At 42.8% G+C, this 19,906-nt stretch overlaps 1 protein-coding gene across 4 annotated transcripts in view; it reads right to left on the bottom strand.

Moving 5' to 3' along the window:
* The window catches only part of EPS15 (epidermal growth factor receptor pathway substrate 15), a 70,403-nt gene that overhangs the window by 37,862 nt on the left and 12,635 nt on the right, over positions 1-19,906 (bottom strand). For 2 of the 4 annotated variants that reach the window (XM_061344833.1, XM_061344835.1), the window contains exons 2-5: positions 6,391-6,432; positions 1,361-1,450; positions 982-1,029; positions 110-205 (exon numbers count right to left, since the gene is read on the bottom strand). In XM_061344833.1, coding sequence (XP_061200817.1) covers positions 110-205; positions 982-1,029; positions 1,361-1,450; positions 6,391-6,432 — 276 coding nt within the window. Of the gene's footprint in view, positions 1-109; positions 206-981; positions 1,030-1,360; positions 1,451-6,390; positions 6,433-13,493; positions 13,785-19,906 lie in introns of those variants that run through there. The other 2 variants (XM_061344836.1, XM_061344834.1) reach the window with 2 other exon arrangements.

Here is a 19,906-nt window from a genome sequence, read left to right as displayed (position 1 = left end):
CATATTGCCCTACAACACCACTGGCAAAAGTGCTTGGTATTTATATCAAACCTTCCCAATTGTTCATTTATTAATGAGTTGATATGTTCAATTAAAAAAGAAATCTTACAAATCTTGGTGGAGGAACAGGCAAACTAAGACTACTCAGGGAAACATCCAATCCATTCTGTGCACATGCTACAAGTCGTAAAGCCACAAAAAATTCCTACAGGAGAAATGAAATTTGAAAGGATTTATTATATGAAAATACTCAAATTTCAGAAGAATTAAAAGAGTTTTTCTCGTATTGCTATATATACAAAGTGTTGCAAATGGGTTCAAAGGAGATCAGAAAGTGACAGAAAGCAGCAGTCAGCAACTACTGAATTCGTCCAGTGAGGCAAAGTTTGTACTTCCTAGCTCCAAGGATTTAGTAACTTCCTGGCTAGTGCAGTCAGTTCTTAGAACTCAGCAGTTCTGTTTCCAGCTCCTCTCCTCCTTTTCCCACCATGGGATGAAGCAGCTCACTCTCCACAGCTGTTATTAAAGTAACTATACTTCAAACCAAACATCAGCGTACATTAGCACTGATGTGACTGCCATGCCGTTCATCATTACAGCTTTGGAAGAACAACTCCAAACAGAACATACTGATGTCAAGTCCACCAAAATTAGACAATCAAGAGTTCTGAAACTGCATTAAATTTCTTCCGAGGTTAAGAAGGAAGTCACCTTTGCAATAAATGCAGCACATTAACCCTTAAATAACTTCTTAGCATATTGTACTGCACAGCTACACAGAAATTCATTTTATGACTTGAAGAAAAACTGATGAGGCAGCTGAAGGCTGCTTAACTTCTTGTAGCTGACATTGAAATAGGACAAACATGTCTAGATACAATTAGAAAAATCTGAAAAAAATCAGTTAGAAAACCTGTTTTATCTTCTTTCAAGGCTTGCTAATGGTTAGAGAAACCTCATGCATCATATAAATAATCATACCTGTTTGTTCAGGATACCTTTGCCATCAGTATCAGCTAGGTCCCAAATCTAAAACATAAAAACAATAAACACAAAGTGTTCCACAGCACTGGCGATTTCCCAGTCCATTCAACAATACATTCTTGGATCAAAGTTCAGGTCTCGACTTTCATGATAGCACTTACTTGTTGTGACACATTTAAGTAGTTTTACTTTCCACCACCACTTACATACATAGTAGAACAAGCAAAGATAATGAAGTTGGAGACTATTAGACAGCACAACTGAAAACACAGTAGGGAAAAATCACATATCCTTTTAGTAGCACTAAGCGTTTTAAACTACGCAGGTTACTAACTGAAGCAAGAGACAAGATAATTACATGATTGTCATTAAATACCTTTCCAAGTACCAAATCTGTCAATCCTGACTTCTTCAAGAAAACAGCCGCATCTGAAGCCAACACTCTTCCAGCATTAGCAGAATCAACCTGCGGGGAGAAAAAAAACCTCTCACATGACAATCTGCCTTTTGAATTGATGCCATCTCTTTTACATACGCTCTCAAAAAGATAGCAAAGAAAAGTGCTCAAGTTAACACCATCACTTTCAGACCAATCTGCAGACTTCTGAAGAGTAATTTAAATATTAAATAAATGTTTGTTAGATATTACAATAAAAACTCCCTTTAATCAAAAAACATGTTATATTAGAATGAAGACATTTTGAGCCAGCTGCTTCAGATTAAATATCAACAGACAAGCTTTGGAAGTTGATAGCTTAAGCTAACACTGACAAATTTAAGATATATTATGCATATGTATCTAAGCATCTTTCACACTCTCCTATGTTTTACAGTGTTCCAGAAAAATACACTATTATCCCCATTGTCTGTACACAACTAAGACCCCGTTAGGTAAGAATTTTGCCTAGATGACCCAGTTTGGGACAGAAAGCAAGGAAGGTAACCCAGGTCTCCCAAGTCACAAGCTGACATTCCAGCACAAGACAATCTTGTAGGTCAGCAATGAAGATTTAGATTAATTCCACTTGAAAATTCAGTAAAACCCACCAATACATAAGCAAACAATCAAGTGCCCACTTTTGTAAGGTTGTAAGCATTGATTATGCCTGGATTTCAAAGTCTCGAGTAGTACATTCCAAGTATAGACAAAGCCCCAAGAACTTCTCAACTTACACAGCAGACAGGGAAGCTTATTCACATTAGAATCACAGAATAGTTAGGGTTGGAAAGGACCTTAAGACCATCGAGTTCCAACCCGCCTGCCATGGGCAGGGACACCTCACACTAAACCATCTCACCCAACCTCCCTGGACAACCCATTCCAGCGCCTCACCACCCTAACAGGAAAGAATTTCCTCCTTATATCAAATCTAAACTTCCCCTGTTTAAGTTTTAACCCATTACCCCTTGTCCTATCACTACAGTCCCTAATGAAGCGTCCCTCCCCAGCATCCCTATATGCCCCCTTCAGATACTGGAAGGCTGCTATGAGGTCTCCATGCAGCCTTCTCTTCTCCAGGCTGAAAAGCCTCAACTTTCTCAGCCTGTCTTCATATGGGAGGTGCTCCACTCCCCTGATCATCCTCGTGGCCTCCTCTGGACTTGTTCCAACAGTTCCATGTCCTTTTTATGTTGAGGACACCAGAACTGCACACAATACTCCAGGTGAGGTCTCACAAGAGCAGAGTAGAGGGGCAGGATCACCTCCTTCGACCTGCGGGTCATGCTCCTTTTGATGTAGCCCATTGTGGTCAATGGCTCAATGTCCAACTGGAAACCAGTAACAAGTGGTGTCCCTCAGGGATCGATGTTGGGACTGGTCTTGCTTAACATCTTTGTTGCTGACGTGGACAGTGGGATTGAGTGCGCCCTCAGCAAGTTTGCTGATGACACCAAGCTGTGTGGTTCAGTTGATCCACTGGAGGGAAGGAATGCCATCCAGAGGGACCTTGACACGCTTGTGAGGTGGGCTGATGCCAACCTCATGAAGTTTAACCATGACAAGTGCAAGGTCCTACACCTGGGTCGGAGCAATCCCAGGCACAGCTACAGGCTGGGCAGAGAAGAGATTCAGAGTAGCCCAAGGAGAAGGACTTGGGGGTGCTGGTCGATGAGAAAATGAACATGAGCCGGCTTCAGTGTGCACTTGCAGCCCAGAAAGCAACCGTATCCTGGGCTGCATCAAAAGGAGTGTGACCAGCAGGTCGAAGGAGGTGATCCTGCCCCTTTATTCTCGTAAGGCCTCACCTGGAGCATTGTGTGCAGTTCTGGTGTCCTCAACATAAAAAGGACATGGAACTGTTGGAACAAGTCCAGAGGAGGCCACGAGGATGATCAGGGGACTGGAGCACCTCCCATATGAAGATAGGCTGAGAAAGTTGGGGCTGTTCAGCCTGGAGAAGAGAAGGCTGCAGGGAGACCTCATAGCAGCCTTCCAGTATCTGAAGGGGGGCTATAGGGACGCGGGGGAGGAACTCTTCATTAAGGACTGTAGTGGTAGGACAAGGAATAACGGGTTTAAACTTCAACGGGGGAAGTTCAGGTTAGATATAAGGAAGAAGCTCTTCACTGTGAGGATGGTGGGGCACTGGAGCAGGTTGCCCACAGAGGTGGTAAATGCCCTATCCCTGGCAGTGTTCAAGGCCAGGTTGGACAGAGCCTTGGGTGACATGGTGTAGTGTGAGGTGTCCCTGCCCATGGCAGGAGGGTAAGAACTGGGTGATCTTAAGGCCCTTTCCAACCCTAACTATTCTTTGACTATTACTCAACCCAATATGGACAGTTTCTTCCTGTGCAACCAAGTAGCTAAAATTCAGTAACTATATTTTTTTAACAGGTTCATTTCAATTTCTTTACAAATTACAGCCTCTTGCACACTTGCATAGCTCAAGGAAGCTACCAGTACTTACTAAGCATTAAAACACTGCAGAAATTGGCTTACATTTGACTACTGCACTGAGAAGATCACTGTTTTTTGTCAGTTACACACCAGCCTGGTAGAGCTTCTTCTCTGATGTGCAGAAAGCAGTTTCCATAGCTGTGCTGGCCAGCAACCCCCTTGTTGCATGCTGTCTTTTGTAAGGGCCAGAAATGACTACAAGTTATGAATGTCCATCTGAAGTCACTAAGTCAACAAGGTAACAGCGAGAAGTACCTGGGATTCATCAAGAATTCAGCAGCAGCTCAGGCATGCTGCTTACCTGCTACGGGGCATCATACAATGAAGTGATTTCCTACTACTTTATCACACATACTTGTCCTTTAAACTGACCCTGTTTTGAGAGTCACTCTAGAGAAGGTTACACAGAAAAACTTTCATTTGAAAGAAAAGTGCCTCTGTAGAAAGGTTGATTTCAACCACATTCTAAGTATAAAGCCCAGGATTTATATCAATTTCACGACACATTATGCTGGATGAATTACTTTGTGATAGAACTGGAAGCGTTCTAAGCATCGGAGTTATTTCAGGTGATGGATTTATTCTCAAATTGCATGGAATGTTCTGAAGTGCTTCTGGTATAAAAGAATAAAAACATGCTCTTCCAGCACCACAGGACAAAGTGGGAAATGTCTTTCTAACATTTCTGTTCTTAAAGTTGACATCTTCTTATCTAACAGAGGGAAGGAAAAAGTTATCCAGTGCAACTGAAAGACTTGAGACACAGTACATTTGAAAGTTATTCTTTGGGACAAATGCTTGCAGAAAAGACTTTGGCTGAGCAAGTCAGAAAACTAATCCTCTGAAAGCAAATTCATTGGCACAACTTCATGAACAGTAACATCATGTTCATATATACAGCTGAGACTTCTGGATAACAAATAGTGGTCCAGTTTCACTAGGCTATATATTCTAATGAATGCAAGATGCTAAGTGACTTAGGAACCAGTATCACATTTGAGCTTAAATTCAGTTTATCCGGCTTTCTGCTTCACACTTCAGTGGTTTAACACTTGTAGTCAGGAGGAAGAGACAAGCACGTGCCAAAGATCACACATGACAGTGATAGTCAGTAGTACTGAGCTAGGAAACCTAAGGTACAAAAAAATCAGTTCCCTGCTTTTTCTTGTCATCTTATAATGATTCCCATAATATGGGATTCCCTAAGGCTTTTAATCCCTTTTTAATGCCCAGATATAGACAGTGGGTTTGTGCATCACTGAAGAAAAGCTTTGGAGGGCGTTACTATCTCCTTTAGCCTTCAGGAGCAATCCAAGTTTAGATCAAGGAAAACTCTCTTCTCATCTAGCAATTTCAAATCTGCTGCTCTCCTATAGTGCAGAAAACCCCCTCTCAAAGTAAAATAGAAAGCTCTTACTTCTTAGGCATCATAGGTTTATACACTTTGAGTAACTTTAATAAAACTGCTGGTTTAGGCACTTGACAATGGGACTAGCCCTCTAAGCACAATTCAAAAATAGAGCTGGATAGAAGTTATGGTCTTCTCTCCCCCAGCAGAAAAGCTCACATTCCAATGTTGATGCCCAGAAGTTCCTAAACAAAGGTGTCATATACAGTACACCCTGTCTTAGGACAGACAGACAGGAACATTACAGCTGCACAAAGAAAAACACACTCATATAAAGTTGTTTTTTTTACAGACTCATCCAGTCTTTTTATCAACAAAAATAATCTTTTTAATTGTTTTATACAGTCATGCATTCAGTTTACATTCCCTGGAAGTTTTCATATTATCTGTGTTTGTACAATACAAATGTTATGCACATGATACAAAATATTCCTATTATGGAATTGCTATTATAGATGAAATGGCTAGTTTTCAAAAAAGCTGTATTTATAGCAATGAATATACCTTATTTTTGCAGGGCCTAAAGGTAAGACAGGTGATGCATAAACCTTGTATTATTTATACATACTTTCATTTTTATATTATAAAGTCAAAAGACTTGTATCTGTTGAGTGAAGCTGCAAGAACTACATGCGTTCTTTTGGCATTCAGGGACCTTCCACCCAAATCTCACTGCTTACAGTAACCTGTAAGAATTTCTGGGTATACTCAGAGAGATGCTAGTCTTACGTGACTCTAACTGCACTACAAACATAAGAAATTCAGCTTTGCTTGTAAAAAGGATCAAAGGGCACATCAATACAGTATTATGAAATGATTTACTCCATTCAAAGAGCTAACAGTCTAGCCATAAAGTGATGTATGTCATACATACCTGGCAGTTCCCTAGCAAATTAAATAAGTCATCTTACAATCAACGTAAAACTCATACTGATATAGCTCAGACCCAAGTGTTAGTTAGTAGACAAATGTATTTTAAAGCTGAATCATTTTCCTTGAACTTTTACTGTTTACTGTTGGCCATGCTGAAGTCCACAGGTAAAGAATATTCTTTGTTTTAAACACAAAATAAAGTTTGTTCTCTCAAGAACATTCATACCTGTCGATAGAATTTCTCATACAGAGGATTTGCACTTGATAGCTGTAAAAGAGAACGAAAGAGAGAAAATTAACCATAATTAACAATAATCCATATTTCAATTGTTCCTCTCTGGATAAATAAACATCTAAAACACTTTACTGCTCTTCAAAGAAACATTAAGCATTCATATAATTCTATCTATTCTGTAAAGGAAGAGGACTACGAGAGCTCTTCATGCTGTAACCTTCAGAAGACTAACTTCTTGTTTTGAAGCCAGTGATACTAACCACTATCAGATTACTATCAGGTCACCAGGTTAGGCAGCGTGAAATGAGTTAAGCAAGATCATCTATAGGCAAAAAAAAGAAACCTGAAACGACACAGGCTAGGAAGTGCTCCCTGATGAGTGCAAAGCAATATCATTTTATTTTACTATCCCTGCATCATTCTTTAGAATTTAGTGCCCTATGAAACCAGTCTATAAAATTTCCTGATATCCACGTTAGCTCCTGGATTCACAACTAAATCCACAGCAATGGTACCAAATTAGGAGGGAGTAATATTTAAACTTAGGCTTTTGTAACTTGAATCCTTGCCAGAGATAGCTTCTGCCTTAATCCACTGCCACCTACCAGACATTCAGTGCTCACCTAAACTTAGGTGGACAAAGATAAAACAGCTTCTTGGTCCCTTTATCAATTTATTTTTAAACCATTCTTAAAAGGCCCAAGGCCTGAAACCATGCAAAACTTATGATCTTGGCTTGCCCAAGAGATTACCAACGAATGTATTCATAGCACCACTGTTTTGAAGAAGTGCATGGTGCCTGAATCTAAGAGTGTGTGCATGACCCCGTCCATTTATGCAGAGGTTAACACTAGATTATCACAATGTGTTGCCCTCACAAACCCAGCTGGAACAGCTGAGCATAATACAACACCACAGAACACTGGAAAAAACCCTAAACCTAACTTTGAGTATCACTCAAAACGAGAATTCTCCCCCTTAAAAGGAATATGATCCTAAACCCCAGGATTTACAGACCTTTGTATAACCTGAATCCAACAAGTTAGCTTCTTCAGCTTTAAAATTTAGAAGTTTGTATTGAAATACGGAAACCAACAGCATTCTAGTTGTAGAAAACACTTTTTACAGTGCACATAAATGGTGGCAGCTTAAATAAGACCACATACATTTTTCTATAGCAAACAGCTAACACAGTTGCTCTTTTGGCTAAGCACTTACATGTTCACAGGTGTTAATTATCAAAGAATACTAAGAGGGAATGGTTGGTTGGTAGAAATCAGGGGTTTAGTGTGATCCTTTTAACCACAGAAGAGTGCAGGATCACCAGAACATCCTGAAGGATAAATTACAGAGCACAGCTAGAAACGACAGGAGAACTTTCACTGAGACCTTGACATCTGCTTATTCAGCAAGTACGCTGCCACAGAGACACCCGGTTTCCTCTAAGAGCCACATGGCATTACTGGTTCTCTAGCTGTATTGGGAGGCGTGGTTCTTGGGGGAGCAGACTTGTTTCTTTGTTGGGAGGTGGGTAGGAAATACTTCTCACATAGCCAGACATTAAAAATTACATATGCTGGCAAACTATCACTGGTATTCAAACCAATACCTCCATTTATATAGCTTAACCTTGCTCTGGTACCCAAGGACTTTCAGTATCTCAGCCATCAACTATGCAGGCTTTTACACATCACTTAAAATAGCCTGATGAAACATAGTCAAAGTTTTGTCAGACCTCTGACTACCATAAAACCAATAGAACATTTCCCATCACTTTCCAGCATGCTCCAAAGCATACTGTATTTTCTTAAACAAACTTCTAGTGCTGTACCTACCAACTCAGCTACACTTCGAAATCCAACCTAAAGGGCCAGTTCTCCTAAACATTCAAATATTCTACTAAGTATTAGCTCAATATGATGTAAAAGTACAGGCACAGAATCAAACTTAAGCCATAAGCAGAAGACGAGAACAGAGTTGGCCAGCACTGGAAGTATCAGTCCTCACACATCATCCCTCTTGCCCAATATCACTCTTTGTTCAGCCAAATGTTTCATTATTACAGCCAAACTGATCATTGTCACTCCTGGACAGGAAACACTGTGTTGAAGTCCTGCAATGAAAACACTAAGTGCAAAACAACCTTTTCATTCAGTACCTAGAGAACAAGCCAATAATTCTTATTTATTTCACTGGTGTTTCCAATATTCATTTTAACACCAGTATCACTGCAGTAACTGGAATTTCCTGTGACGCCAGACAGAATAATAGTAGTAAAAATGTTTTGTAGGCTATCTTACTAGTAACAGACCTGTTTTTCCCTCAAGGATACCCCACAGTAAAAAACACACACAAATATTCTTCTAGGATCAGAAGAAAAGTACTGCTCAACATCTTTCAAAGTGCCGGGGTAGAATCTACCTGGCAGAATCCTTTTTATGGGATTTCTAACAACTAATTGCTGAGAGGAAATTCAACTCGTTTTCAATGCAAAAAGGAGGGAAGGAGAAAAGGTCAGATTCCACAGTGTACAAAAATAGAAATAAACTTTTAAATGGAATCATCATAATGTATCGCTTCATGAGAGCAACATCCGACCCAGTAATTACCACCTTTGTTAAAAACCTATCAACATTAGAATATTAACCTAGCAAATAAAAAACACCTTCAGGGACACGCTTCTTTTTCATCTTCTGTTGTCAGTCAAGTCTTTATATCCCTGTGTTTTCACCCCTCTGGCACACTTGCATTTAGGTGTAGTAAGATACCACTACCAGTCTGTCCACCCCATCCACCCACAGGCTTCCTGCCCACAAAAAGGTTTAAAAACAAACAAACAAACAAACAAACAAACAAGCTGTCCATTGAGAAAAACAAAGTAGTATTCCCCTCCAACCCAAATGAGAAACAGGAGAAACAAGCAAGTCTATCTTGATGAAAATCCAAAGTACTGTATCCTATCATGATGCAAAGATACAGGATTAATTTTGAGTTTCCAGGCTAAACAACACCATCTGGTTGTAAATGTTCTTCCCACAGTCAGCCAGCTAAAAATCAGGAAAGCTTAAGGGTAGCTGGTTTTCTTACAATGCCCTTTCTAAACAATAATCAGCTTGTCTCTTTTTCCCCTATTGCTTTACTCTCTTATCTGAAGTGTTTCATGGCAAAGGTTTCCACTATATAACCAAGCACATCTCCTGCAGCAGTAACGAAAGTAAAGAAAATATTTACTATAAATTTAGACACAAATATTACCACATACTTCTAAATCCAGCACTTTCATTCCCACTGACAGCTGAAGCATGCGCAAAAACTCTGCTGACTTCCCCTCTGCGTAAATGTCTGTCACTGCATAATTGAGAATGGTTCGATTGAATTTTCAAATCACTACAGGAAAGCTCCACCATCTTCTAATCAGTACTGAACAACGCCTGTGTAATAGGAAAGAGGAGCTCCACTGCCCTTTTAGATGCAGCCACTCTCTAACATGGTTGATGCAATTATCAGTCAAAAAAGATGAAGTTCTATGTTTAGGAGCAGTCAGCTGCCTCTATGCGTGAGTTTAAACACACACACCTGCATACCCTTCTTCCCCTTTCATGGAAGACAGAAAGAGGAACAACAGAGGACAAATTCAAATCTTGGTTTTACCATTTTGTTTGTCATTTATCTGGCGAACTGGTCTAGGGACCTCAAAAACTCTGGCTCTACACTATAACATACATACTACTATGACAGCATCATTCCTATCCTAAATACTCAAATCCTACGTATTCTAGTAACAAGACATTAACCCTGGCAACACATGCATTAGGTATCTATCTAGCTTAGCCTAGTAGTACTTTTTGATGCTTCCCTTCAACACAACTGACCCTGTGACACAGCACTTAAGTTATAAGCTGAGACTTGCAGCTAATCGGGATACAAACCAGTACTACATGACTTTGCCTTAAAGCAGTTATGACCGACTATAGTAAACAAGACAGCAACCACATTTTCCACAAAAAGCCTTCTATAACATCAGGAAGACAAACACCAGAAGGTACCTTCCTGTTCCCCCTGAACATTTCTCTACAGGCCTTCCCCCCCATCACACAGGGGGTTTTCAGAATAAACCACATGTTCAGTTTTCAAGGCGTTTTTGAGTGCCAGTAATACACCAGCTTTCAACAAACACATCTTCCTCACTTTCAACATGGATTTTCCACATCTTTGCTTTTCACCCTCCCTAAATTCCCTAAATGAAATACGGCAGATTAACAACCATCCTTGGAAGATCAAAAATACAACTCTTCACATTGCCTATAGCTTAATTTCAGTTTTCCAACAACTATCTGTGAGACAGGAGCCCTTCCTTCTCACTGATGTTGCTAGCTTGTTTTCAAACTAAAGGCAACCACAACAAAACATTCACATGGTAGAAGTTTCCTCAGAAGCTCCATATTAAATTCACAGCTATGCTCAGACCATGACACTGACTGAGCAAATGCAAGAGGCAACAAGATGTTGTGGAATGGGTTCAAAATGGGGAGATAAAATATACTTCAGATCATGGCTAAACTGGGGGGAGGAGGATGAGATAATCACCTTTGGTTTGCAAACAAGCATCCTGGCTGTCATAAATTTCACTACATCTACATGGCCCTGAAATATTGTTACTCTTTAGCCAACAGAACACAATAAACACCCAAAAGTTTCCCATTACTTAAACAGCTTTGATGGTCAAATAAAGGATGTCCAGCCCTCAGACACTGCAGCTGCAAAGTCATCTGAAAATACCCCAGCCCCATGTGGAAACACCCCACTTCCCAGCCACGTTCAATCACCAAAGTCAAACCAAACATGGGAAGGGGAAAAGAAATCTGACACAGTCACGAGCTTTGCTGCAGGTCAATATGCCTCTTATTCTCTGCACAGGGTCTGCAGCAGAAAGTACTGATCTGTGTGCTTTTAATTGCTTGTTTTAGTAACTGATCTCACTGCAGCCAACAACCGTATCCCCCACCCCCTACAGTGGTAATTTCACTTCCTCATGCTCATCTACACACATTTAGAACACTTAACAATTTGTTGTGACTTTTCATAAGCCTGAAATTCCAGAAATTAGAACCCATGTTGCAGTAATCACCTTTATGCTTGCTTGACCAAGATGGTTTTTATGCAATGCAAGAAGAAAAACACAAACAAAACCCCAACCAAACAGAAAAGAGATCCCCACACAAATGGCCAACAACAGCTTCCTCAATTTAAGCACTGATGTACACTGCAGTCACAATGGTTTTAAGGATTGTGGCGATTTTTCTGCTTCTGTCAACATTATCACATTTGTCTTTGGTCCCACTGCCACGTGACCAAAAAAGTAAATAAATCCTACAATGAAAGGATTGCACAGCCTGTAGCAATAATGTCTTGCTATAGAACACACCAGAGGAGACACTGCTCCCCTCTCTCCAAATAGAGAGCCAGAACAGCCCATGCCTTTAGACCAACACAAATCGGGCTGCTAGTCTATAAAAACTTCTTTTCTCTCTTCAGTAAGGAGATGTTTTAAACTTGTCTTTTGCTTGAAGACTGTTGAAAAAGAGGCACAGAAAAGGCTAAGCTAAGGCTTTTTAATGTCAAAGCAAGCTCTCATAGAAGGCACTATACTTCATAACTATGTATCTTTAGACTTGTAAAGACAGTTATTTTCTCCACTAAAACCACAAAATAGGAGGTTGGAAGGGACCTCAAGGATCATCTGGTCCTAAAGTTCACTGTTTCACTGAACTGTCATTTCTTTCCCTGAAATAATTGATGATTTCCTCAAAAGTCAACTAGATAAGTGGGTAACCACAAACTGAGCAGCCTTGCAGCCAACTTTTTAAGTTTACTTCTATGTGCTTAAGTGATTCACACGTATTTACCAGCTTTCAGTAAACATGACAACTGAGCGCCAGGTTGAAGCATCCCAAGCCAGCAGCGTGTGCACCAACAGGCCCACCTCAGGCTATGAATGCAAACTTCTCATGTCACTGCTAAATGAAACAAAAAAGTACCATAAAGCACAGTTTATCTGGTATCGGCTCTCTAGGGAATAAGATGCAATCCTAACTACGCTAGAGTAGTGTGTAGAATAGAACATTCTAACTAGAGTAAGTTGCATGAAGTGATTCTACTACTGTCACGAAAAAGACACAAAGATTCCAGCATAAATGAAATCACCTCAGCATAAAACAAAGATTCTCCGAGTTTTGAGACCATCACCTGCAGAGCTCTTCTCTGTTAGGCACCTGTATAGGCAGCGTATAAAACCGGTGTCCCCACACCGTGGGGCCCACCAAACGCAAGCTAAAATTACTTCCAAGCAGTATCTTCGGAGTTTAAACACGAATTTATGCTCTCCCAAGCTACCCCTCTCGCACACCGCCCGTTACGGCGCTGACACCGCTGCCCCCGGACCCCGCTTCAGTCCTACTGCCGGCTGCGGAGCTCCGGGAGGCCGCGCTGGCACCGGCCGCGGCACGGCTACCTGACCCACAGCTATCGCCTTTCAGCCCCGCGGCCAGCAGTCCCTCTCCCGCCTCCCGGCTCGCCACCTGCCTCCGGAATTGACGGGGCACGTTCGGTTTTCTGCTGCTGTTGAAACCAGTCGCCCTATACCTTTATGAGACAAAAGACTGGCCGCGGCTACAGACCTCAGCGCGCTGCCCCCTCGGGAGGCCGCTCCCCGGCCGCGCTGCCCGCTCAGCCCCGGCCACAGGCACCTGCACCGGGCGGGATCTGGTTTCACGCCGCAGGGTCGCGGCCGCCCGTCCCTCAGACACACCGCAGCCCCCATCGCGCCTCAGCAGCCACCTGACAGCGCCCACGGCCGTTACGGCGGCGGGGCAGGGCTGCGGGGCGGCGGCGGGCACACAAAGCCGCCCCTCCGCGGGGCCCTCCGGGGAGCGCCGAACCACTCCCCAGCGGCGTCGAGACGGCCCCGACACCCGCCTCAGCGGCGCGGGAGACGGTCAGCGCCAGGCCCCGCTCCTGCCCCGGACCCCCCCATACCGCACACGGGAAGCTCCAGGCCCCGGAGCGCGGCGGCGGAGGGAGCCCGTTAGAGGTACCTGTGTCAGGGAGAGGTGCGCAGCCATGCTGCTTCCATCATGCACCGGCCCGCCCGCAGGAAGGACGCGCCGCGGGCCCGGCACTCGCGGGCCAACTTCGGCAACTTCCCCGGCCGGCCCGGCCAAAACCCGGCACCGGATCCCAGCCCGTCCAACGGACGGAGCCGGAGCCTCCTCCGCCCGCACACGGCAGCGGTGGACGCGAGCAAAACCGGGCGCCGGAGTATGCTCAGCGGAGCCGGAGCCTTCCCGAGGCAGCTGCAGCAAAAACCCGGAGCCGGAGTTCTTGGCCTAATGCGGTGGCCAACATCCCGCTCCCAGCCTTTCCCATACCTTCTCTGCGGGTCCTGCTTCTTCTGGAGGTGCTTTAAGCATTTTGAACGGCCACAGTCCCCAGTTTAGTCATGACTTAAACAGGGGAAGTTTAGATTGGATGTAAGAAGTTCTTTACTGTGAGAGTGGTGAGGCACTGGAATGGGTTGCTCAAGGAACTTGTAAATGCCCAATCTCTGGCAGTGTTCAAGGCCAGGCTGGACAGAGCCTTGGGCGACATGGTTTAATGTGAGGTGTCCCTGCCCATAGCAGGGGGTGTTGGAACTGGATGATCTTAAGGTCCTTTCCAACCCAAACCGTTCTACGATTCTGTGACCCACGTGGGGTAAGCCCCACAACAGGAGATGCCTTGGGCCTGGGCTCGATTCCAATGGAATTGGGCACAGCGCCTGAGAGGAAGCAGTGTGTGAGCCCAGCGGGATGTGCTGACCCGACACATCCAACCCCAGGGCAGTCCCGGGCTTGGCCTCCTGCCTCAATCCCCCAGACCTCACAGGAAATGTTGCGCCTGCCCAAGCAGCCCTTGGCTGTACGTGTCCTTCTCCATGTCAGGCTGCCTGTGCCGGGTGGAGTAGTGGGGCTGCAAGAGGGGGAAAGCAGAAGAAAGGGACAAGCAACAAGGAGAAACCATGAAACAACACAGGCAGCAAGAAAAAGAGGAGCAAACTGAAGTGGGAAGCACCCAATTCTCCTGACCCACGAGAAACAACTGTGTACAGAAAGGCTGAAAGACATACTTGTGCCACCATCTATTCTCCCGCTCCTCCCACTTAGGGCTCCAGCTTCACACTGGCAAACCTCCTGCTGCCACACAGAGCCATGGAACACAAGGGCATGAGCTGCTCTACCTGTACCTGCTCAGTCCCCCTCACTGGTGATCCCACCTGCTTTTTCCGCTACCACATCACACATCAGCCACTGAGGACGGAGGGAAAACACATCTACTTTTTTACCCCAAGATGGATTAAGCACAAATTTAAGCCTGAAATACATATTCAGACCAATAAAAGAAAATCACCTGGAGTCATACTTGATTATTGGAAATGTTTTGCAATGTGCTCTGTTTTATTTCTCCACCTCTCTGCATTTTTGTCCTCTTCCGTTCAGTTTCATGCTTGTGATGATACTCATGCCCCACCTCTGCATCCTGTCATTCTGCAGCTGGCAGTCATTCTGTGCTGCTCTTCCTCATCTCTGCCATGAAACGTGTTGGCTCCCTCCTTCATGTCTATTCTGTAACAAAGGTTTTATAGAAGCTCTGTTTTACAGACCTGTTTCTCAGTTACTGTTTCAGTAAGAAAAAGACGATATGGAGGGGAAGAATATAAAACAGAACAGATATAGAAATATTCACACCATTCACATACTCACTGGTACACCTCCACTCGACCTCACACTCATTTCCTCTTAAGTAAAATCCCTAGAAAATAGCACAGACTATTATACTTCTAGGTTGATTTTTTTCTTGATTAAAATTGGAATACTATCCCACGATAATTAATACCTGGAAATTAAACCAATAGATGGCAAAACTACAGCTTGGGTCTCCTGAGGACAGCAATATTTGAGCCCATTCCCTCTGTAGGGATCTGAAGGGTCTGGGTTTCCATTAGCAGCCATGATCTCACATGGATGCCCTTTGCTCTGTCAATTGTTTTCTCCTCCTCTCAGTGTCCTCTCCCTGAGAAGAACAGCTACAGCTCAGCAGCACACTGGTGGCCTCAGGAGAGAGGTAACGCCCAGGCTGATGTCTTCGCATTACCAATAGAAGGAAAATGTGACACAAGGGTAATGGGACCTGGCTCTGGAGTTAGAGGGCTGATGTTGAACTAGAGGATTGAGGTTGAACTGCTGTGAGCAGGATTTTGTGGGCAAGCGAGCTATCTCAGCAGATGTGTTCTTGCTGCTGTTCCACTTCTCTCTGCTGGGTATTGCATCAAGTGTTTCCCATCTGGGCCAGCACTAGACCCACAGCTGCAGCGAGGCTACTGAAATAATGGTGCGGAGTCAAGGAACACCAGGCACTTGTTCCGATACTCACCTCTCCCAGCAGAGCCCTTCCTGGAGGGCAGCCTCACCTAGAGCACAACCAAATGTCCCATGTCGTCTCTGAATAGCAGATGCTGTCCAGGAGGTGTATCTGCTTCGGCCAGCTGCTGCCCCTGGGGACCTGACCCTCCTCAACCCCCTGGGCTAGAAAATAAACACAACAAACCCTCAAAAAGTGTACAGTGCTCTGTGATCCAGAGAGCCTTCTCCTACTGCTGTGGAGCTCTCCTAAGCTACAGCAGCAGCAGACTACAAGCTGTACTTGCTGCTGAGGAACTCACTGGCAGTATCAGGTAGCTGGTTGTGTACCTTTACACCCTGGCTGTGTGCATAGCACGCTTGACTCCTCTGAAAGATGGATGGACTGTCAAAACACATGGTTGCTGTGCATGACCACTCTGTCCACAGAACACAAGAATCATTCAAGGTAACCACTGTGACCTTTACAAATTAAAATGAGTTCTATTCAATCAACATAGAATTGATGTGGTCACTTGGCTGTTGTTGTGCCTCACACAGAGAAACATTGTCCTGGATGCCTCTAACCACCTGAGTTAAACCAACCAGCTCGCAGCCTCAGGCATCTCTGTAGTAATTACAACACACTTGTCAGCCTGCTAACAACAACCTGTTGTGCTGCAGATTTGTACGGATCCAGAATGACAGTTTCCAAAAGAAAATAGCTATCTGCTTCTAAACTGGAGTCAAACTATCATTGCCTGACATAGAGTCATAAAACTGGACTTCACACTTATTCTCTGTCAAGAGAAAAATCAGAGCTATTAAAATCTACCCCAAACCACTGGCAGGTTTGCAAAACAATGTCCTCTAATTCCTTTCTTGGCTTAGCCATGCACAGCTCACTAGGGCTTAGCTAGCATGCAACTGGGGGGCTTACTAAATGTACCACTCCCCTTATTTTGCTTCTCAGTAGAAACACTGTTTTTCTGCCTGCCTTTGCTGACTCCATCAATCTTGGGTTTCTGCAGTATCTCCTGCACTGAGAATTGTGCAGATGTTGAAGGGGTAGTGGGATTGTGTGCTAGGTTTTTGGGAAAGCTTGTCACAAACATGAGAAAGTCAAAAGGTCAGTGAACTAGGTAAACACTTAAGAGTTTAATTTTGTATCTTCTCATGTTCAACATGAATTCTCCTGCTGAAAATGTGTTAATCTGTAATCTGCTCTGTAATAACTGATATATATTGATTTATTTGTCCTAAGATCTTCTAGTACAGGACACTTCTGGTACCAAAAGAACATGGAGAACAGTATTAGCATACTATTATTTGTAAGTGTAATGGAATTTTCTATGATTCCAAGTACTGACATTTTGAAAAATGGGTACCAGATCTCAGTGTTCTTTACTGCTTCTTTAAAAGTACAACGCACAAGGTTAAGCCTACACTGGACAAACAAGTGACTACTAATAAATCAGAACCAGCTAAATGGCTTGTGAGGAATGAGACTTGAACCAGTGTAGCCACAATAGCAATGGCAGAACCGTTTTGGTGCAAATCCACATTGTAAGACATTTGTTCTTATATAAAGTGACTTGTTCTGGTACAGCTGACTTGCTACAGCACAGGTTTCAAATTCAAGATAGCAGAGAAAGGCCACACATGAGTCAGAATCAGACACTAATGACCTCTGTGGTTTATAAATACCTTGTGATTACCAGATGTCATTGTTAGTAAAGCCAATAACATTTTAATCATATCCACTGGTCTTCCTGGAAACAACATCTTAAGTGTCCATCCCTTCTTTATTATAGCTTTGTTTACATTATGATCAGCCCACAGGAAGCCCATTATTTTTTCCCAAAACAACACACAGGCTTTTAGTGTGACTTGCTCTGCTCGTTCTAGGAAAAGTATTATAACAACCTGTGAGCACTCAGAAGGCTGCTAGAGGAATGACTCACTCCTGCCTCCCGCATACCTGAACATGAAAAGACATACTCAGCTTTCTGGAATTTGAGTGCAAAGCAGATTAGTAGCTCCAATATTACATGTACACAATTAAGGAGCTATATGTCAGAAGGACTAAATCATTTTGCGCTTTACAGAACAAAAAGAACACAGAAAAGCATATTACAGAACAAAAGAAAGCAGAAGAGAAGGCTCTGGGAAGACTTTAGAGCAGCTTGCCATTACCAGAAGGGGGCTACAAGAAATCTGGAGAGGGACTTTTTACGAGGGCATGCAATGTTAAGACAAAGAGAAATGGCTTTAAATTGAAAGAGGGGAGACTTAGACATTAGGAAGAAATTCTTCCCTTTGAGGGTGCTGAGGCGCTGGCACAGGGTGCCTAGAGAAGCTGTGGCTGCCCTATCCCTGGCAGTGTTCAAGGCCAGGTTGGACAGGGCTTGGAGCAACCTGCTGTAGTGGAAGGTGCCCCTGCCCGTAGCAATGCTTTGGAATTGGATGAGCTTTAAGGTCCCTTCCAATCCAAACCAGTTTATAATTCCATGATTCTATATGCATGAGCACACAAAATCCTGGCAAAAATATAAATACTGTTGTATGATCTGGAACTGGCTTGCAGGTAAACAGAGACTGTCTTACCTCACACAGGTTTCAGAAAGCGAAGCAACAGCTGTACTCATGATCTAAAACAGCATTTTTTCAAGACTTGCATTATTGAGACATCCCTCCTGAGAGTACTTTCCAGGACTAGCAACACCAGTTGTTTTAGGAAGTCACAACTGTAGGCATGCCTTTGAATAGAAACACACCCCTGGATATGATTTATGTGCTCTCTACATTTTATGCAGCTGCAAGTTTTCTACATATAGGGTTACTGATAGACTAGTATCTTTTAAGGCCACAAGAGACCATTGCAATAATCTAGCCTGACCTTCTTAATCAGATCTTCCACAGAGACCTCTTAATTTTTTGCATAAAACCTGTATTGTGAAAGTCTTACAGGTTATCTTTTAGGAGGATGTCTAGTTATTAAAGTGTACACTGATCATTATGAAAACGACATAGGAATAGTCTGCTGCTTCCTCATGTCCTGTGCTCTTGGCTCCTCATGGTGGCTTGCAGCTTTTCAAAGTTATAGCTGCCTTGAAAGTGTTTTAAAGTGGGTCATGGAATAATCAAATTTACACAAAGTACAGTAGTATTAAAGAAGCACAAAGTAGGATATTAAAGTATCTTTGCATAGTTCTTCAGATGAACAGTGTTTTCTGTTCAGAAATACTTGAATATATCTGAATTCAATTTCTTCATCTGGCAGTCTTATGTCTCACAGAAACAAAGTACAGCATGGAATAATTGTACCTCTTTGGAAAATGATGTCATTTATATTGCAACTATTCAGAATCCCAAAAGGCAAAGCTATTTTTGAACTGTGATAGTTAGAAAGAACAATCTTGAATTTTTATCAAGAGATTGGAATGTTACAGTTGATAATAACTTAAATAAGGCTTGAGTGAATCTCTTCAAAAGAATTCTGTTTGATGGAACAGTTGGCAAATTTAAAATGCAGCACTGTAGACTCATCTATACCATTTTAAAACATACACAATTTATCTTTTCATGTAGACTGCAAGCATATTTTCCCCAACTAATTTGTATAATCCAATTTCATGGGGCTATACCTCAAACTCCAAAAAGAATTAGAAAAAACGTAAGATATATATCAGAGGCTAATTTGACCTCTTTGTAAACTAGACGGGTGACGTGCAGCAAAGTGACATTGCTCACATAGGATTTAATTTTTAATTCAAGATCATATTTGAAACCCAGATAAATCATCAATAAACATTAATTTGCCATAATGTCCAGCTAATGCAGCAGCTGGAGATTTAGCTGTTCCTTGTACAGCTTAATATATGCTCTGACAGAAATGGAACAAGTGATACTTGTACAGTGATACCACTGCTGAAACAGCAACAGTCTTCATTATAAATTAAACACATCACTATTGTAATGTGTGTTGTACATTTGACCAAAATGAGGGTTGAAAACCATTATGCTTCCAATGTAGCTGGCAGAAAGCCTTCTACCTACAGTTTCTGTTCCCC

The sequence above is a fragment of the Neopsephotus bourkii genome, unplaced genomic scaffold (genome assembly GCF_033783945.1).
Source record: "Neopsephotus bourkii isolate Nb327-2 ecotype Australia unplaced genomic scaffold, CSIRO-AGI_Nbou_v1 NB_234, whole genome shotgun sequence".
Classification (NCBI taxonomy): domain Eukaryota; kingdom Metazoa; phylum Chordata; class Aves; order Psittaciformes; family Psittacidae; genus Neopsephotus; species Neopsephotus bourkii.
The sequence above is the reverse complement of the archived record's forward strand: the minus strand, read 5'-3'. Positions and strand labels throughout refer to the sequence as shown.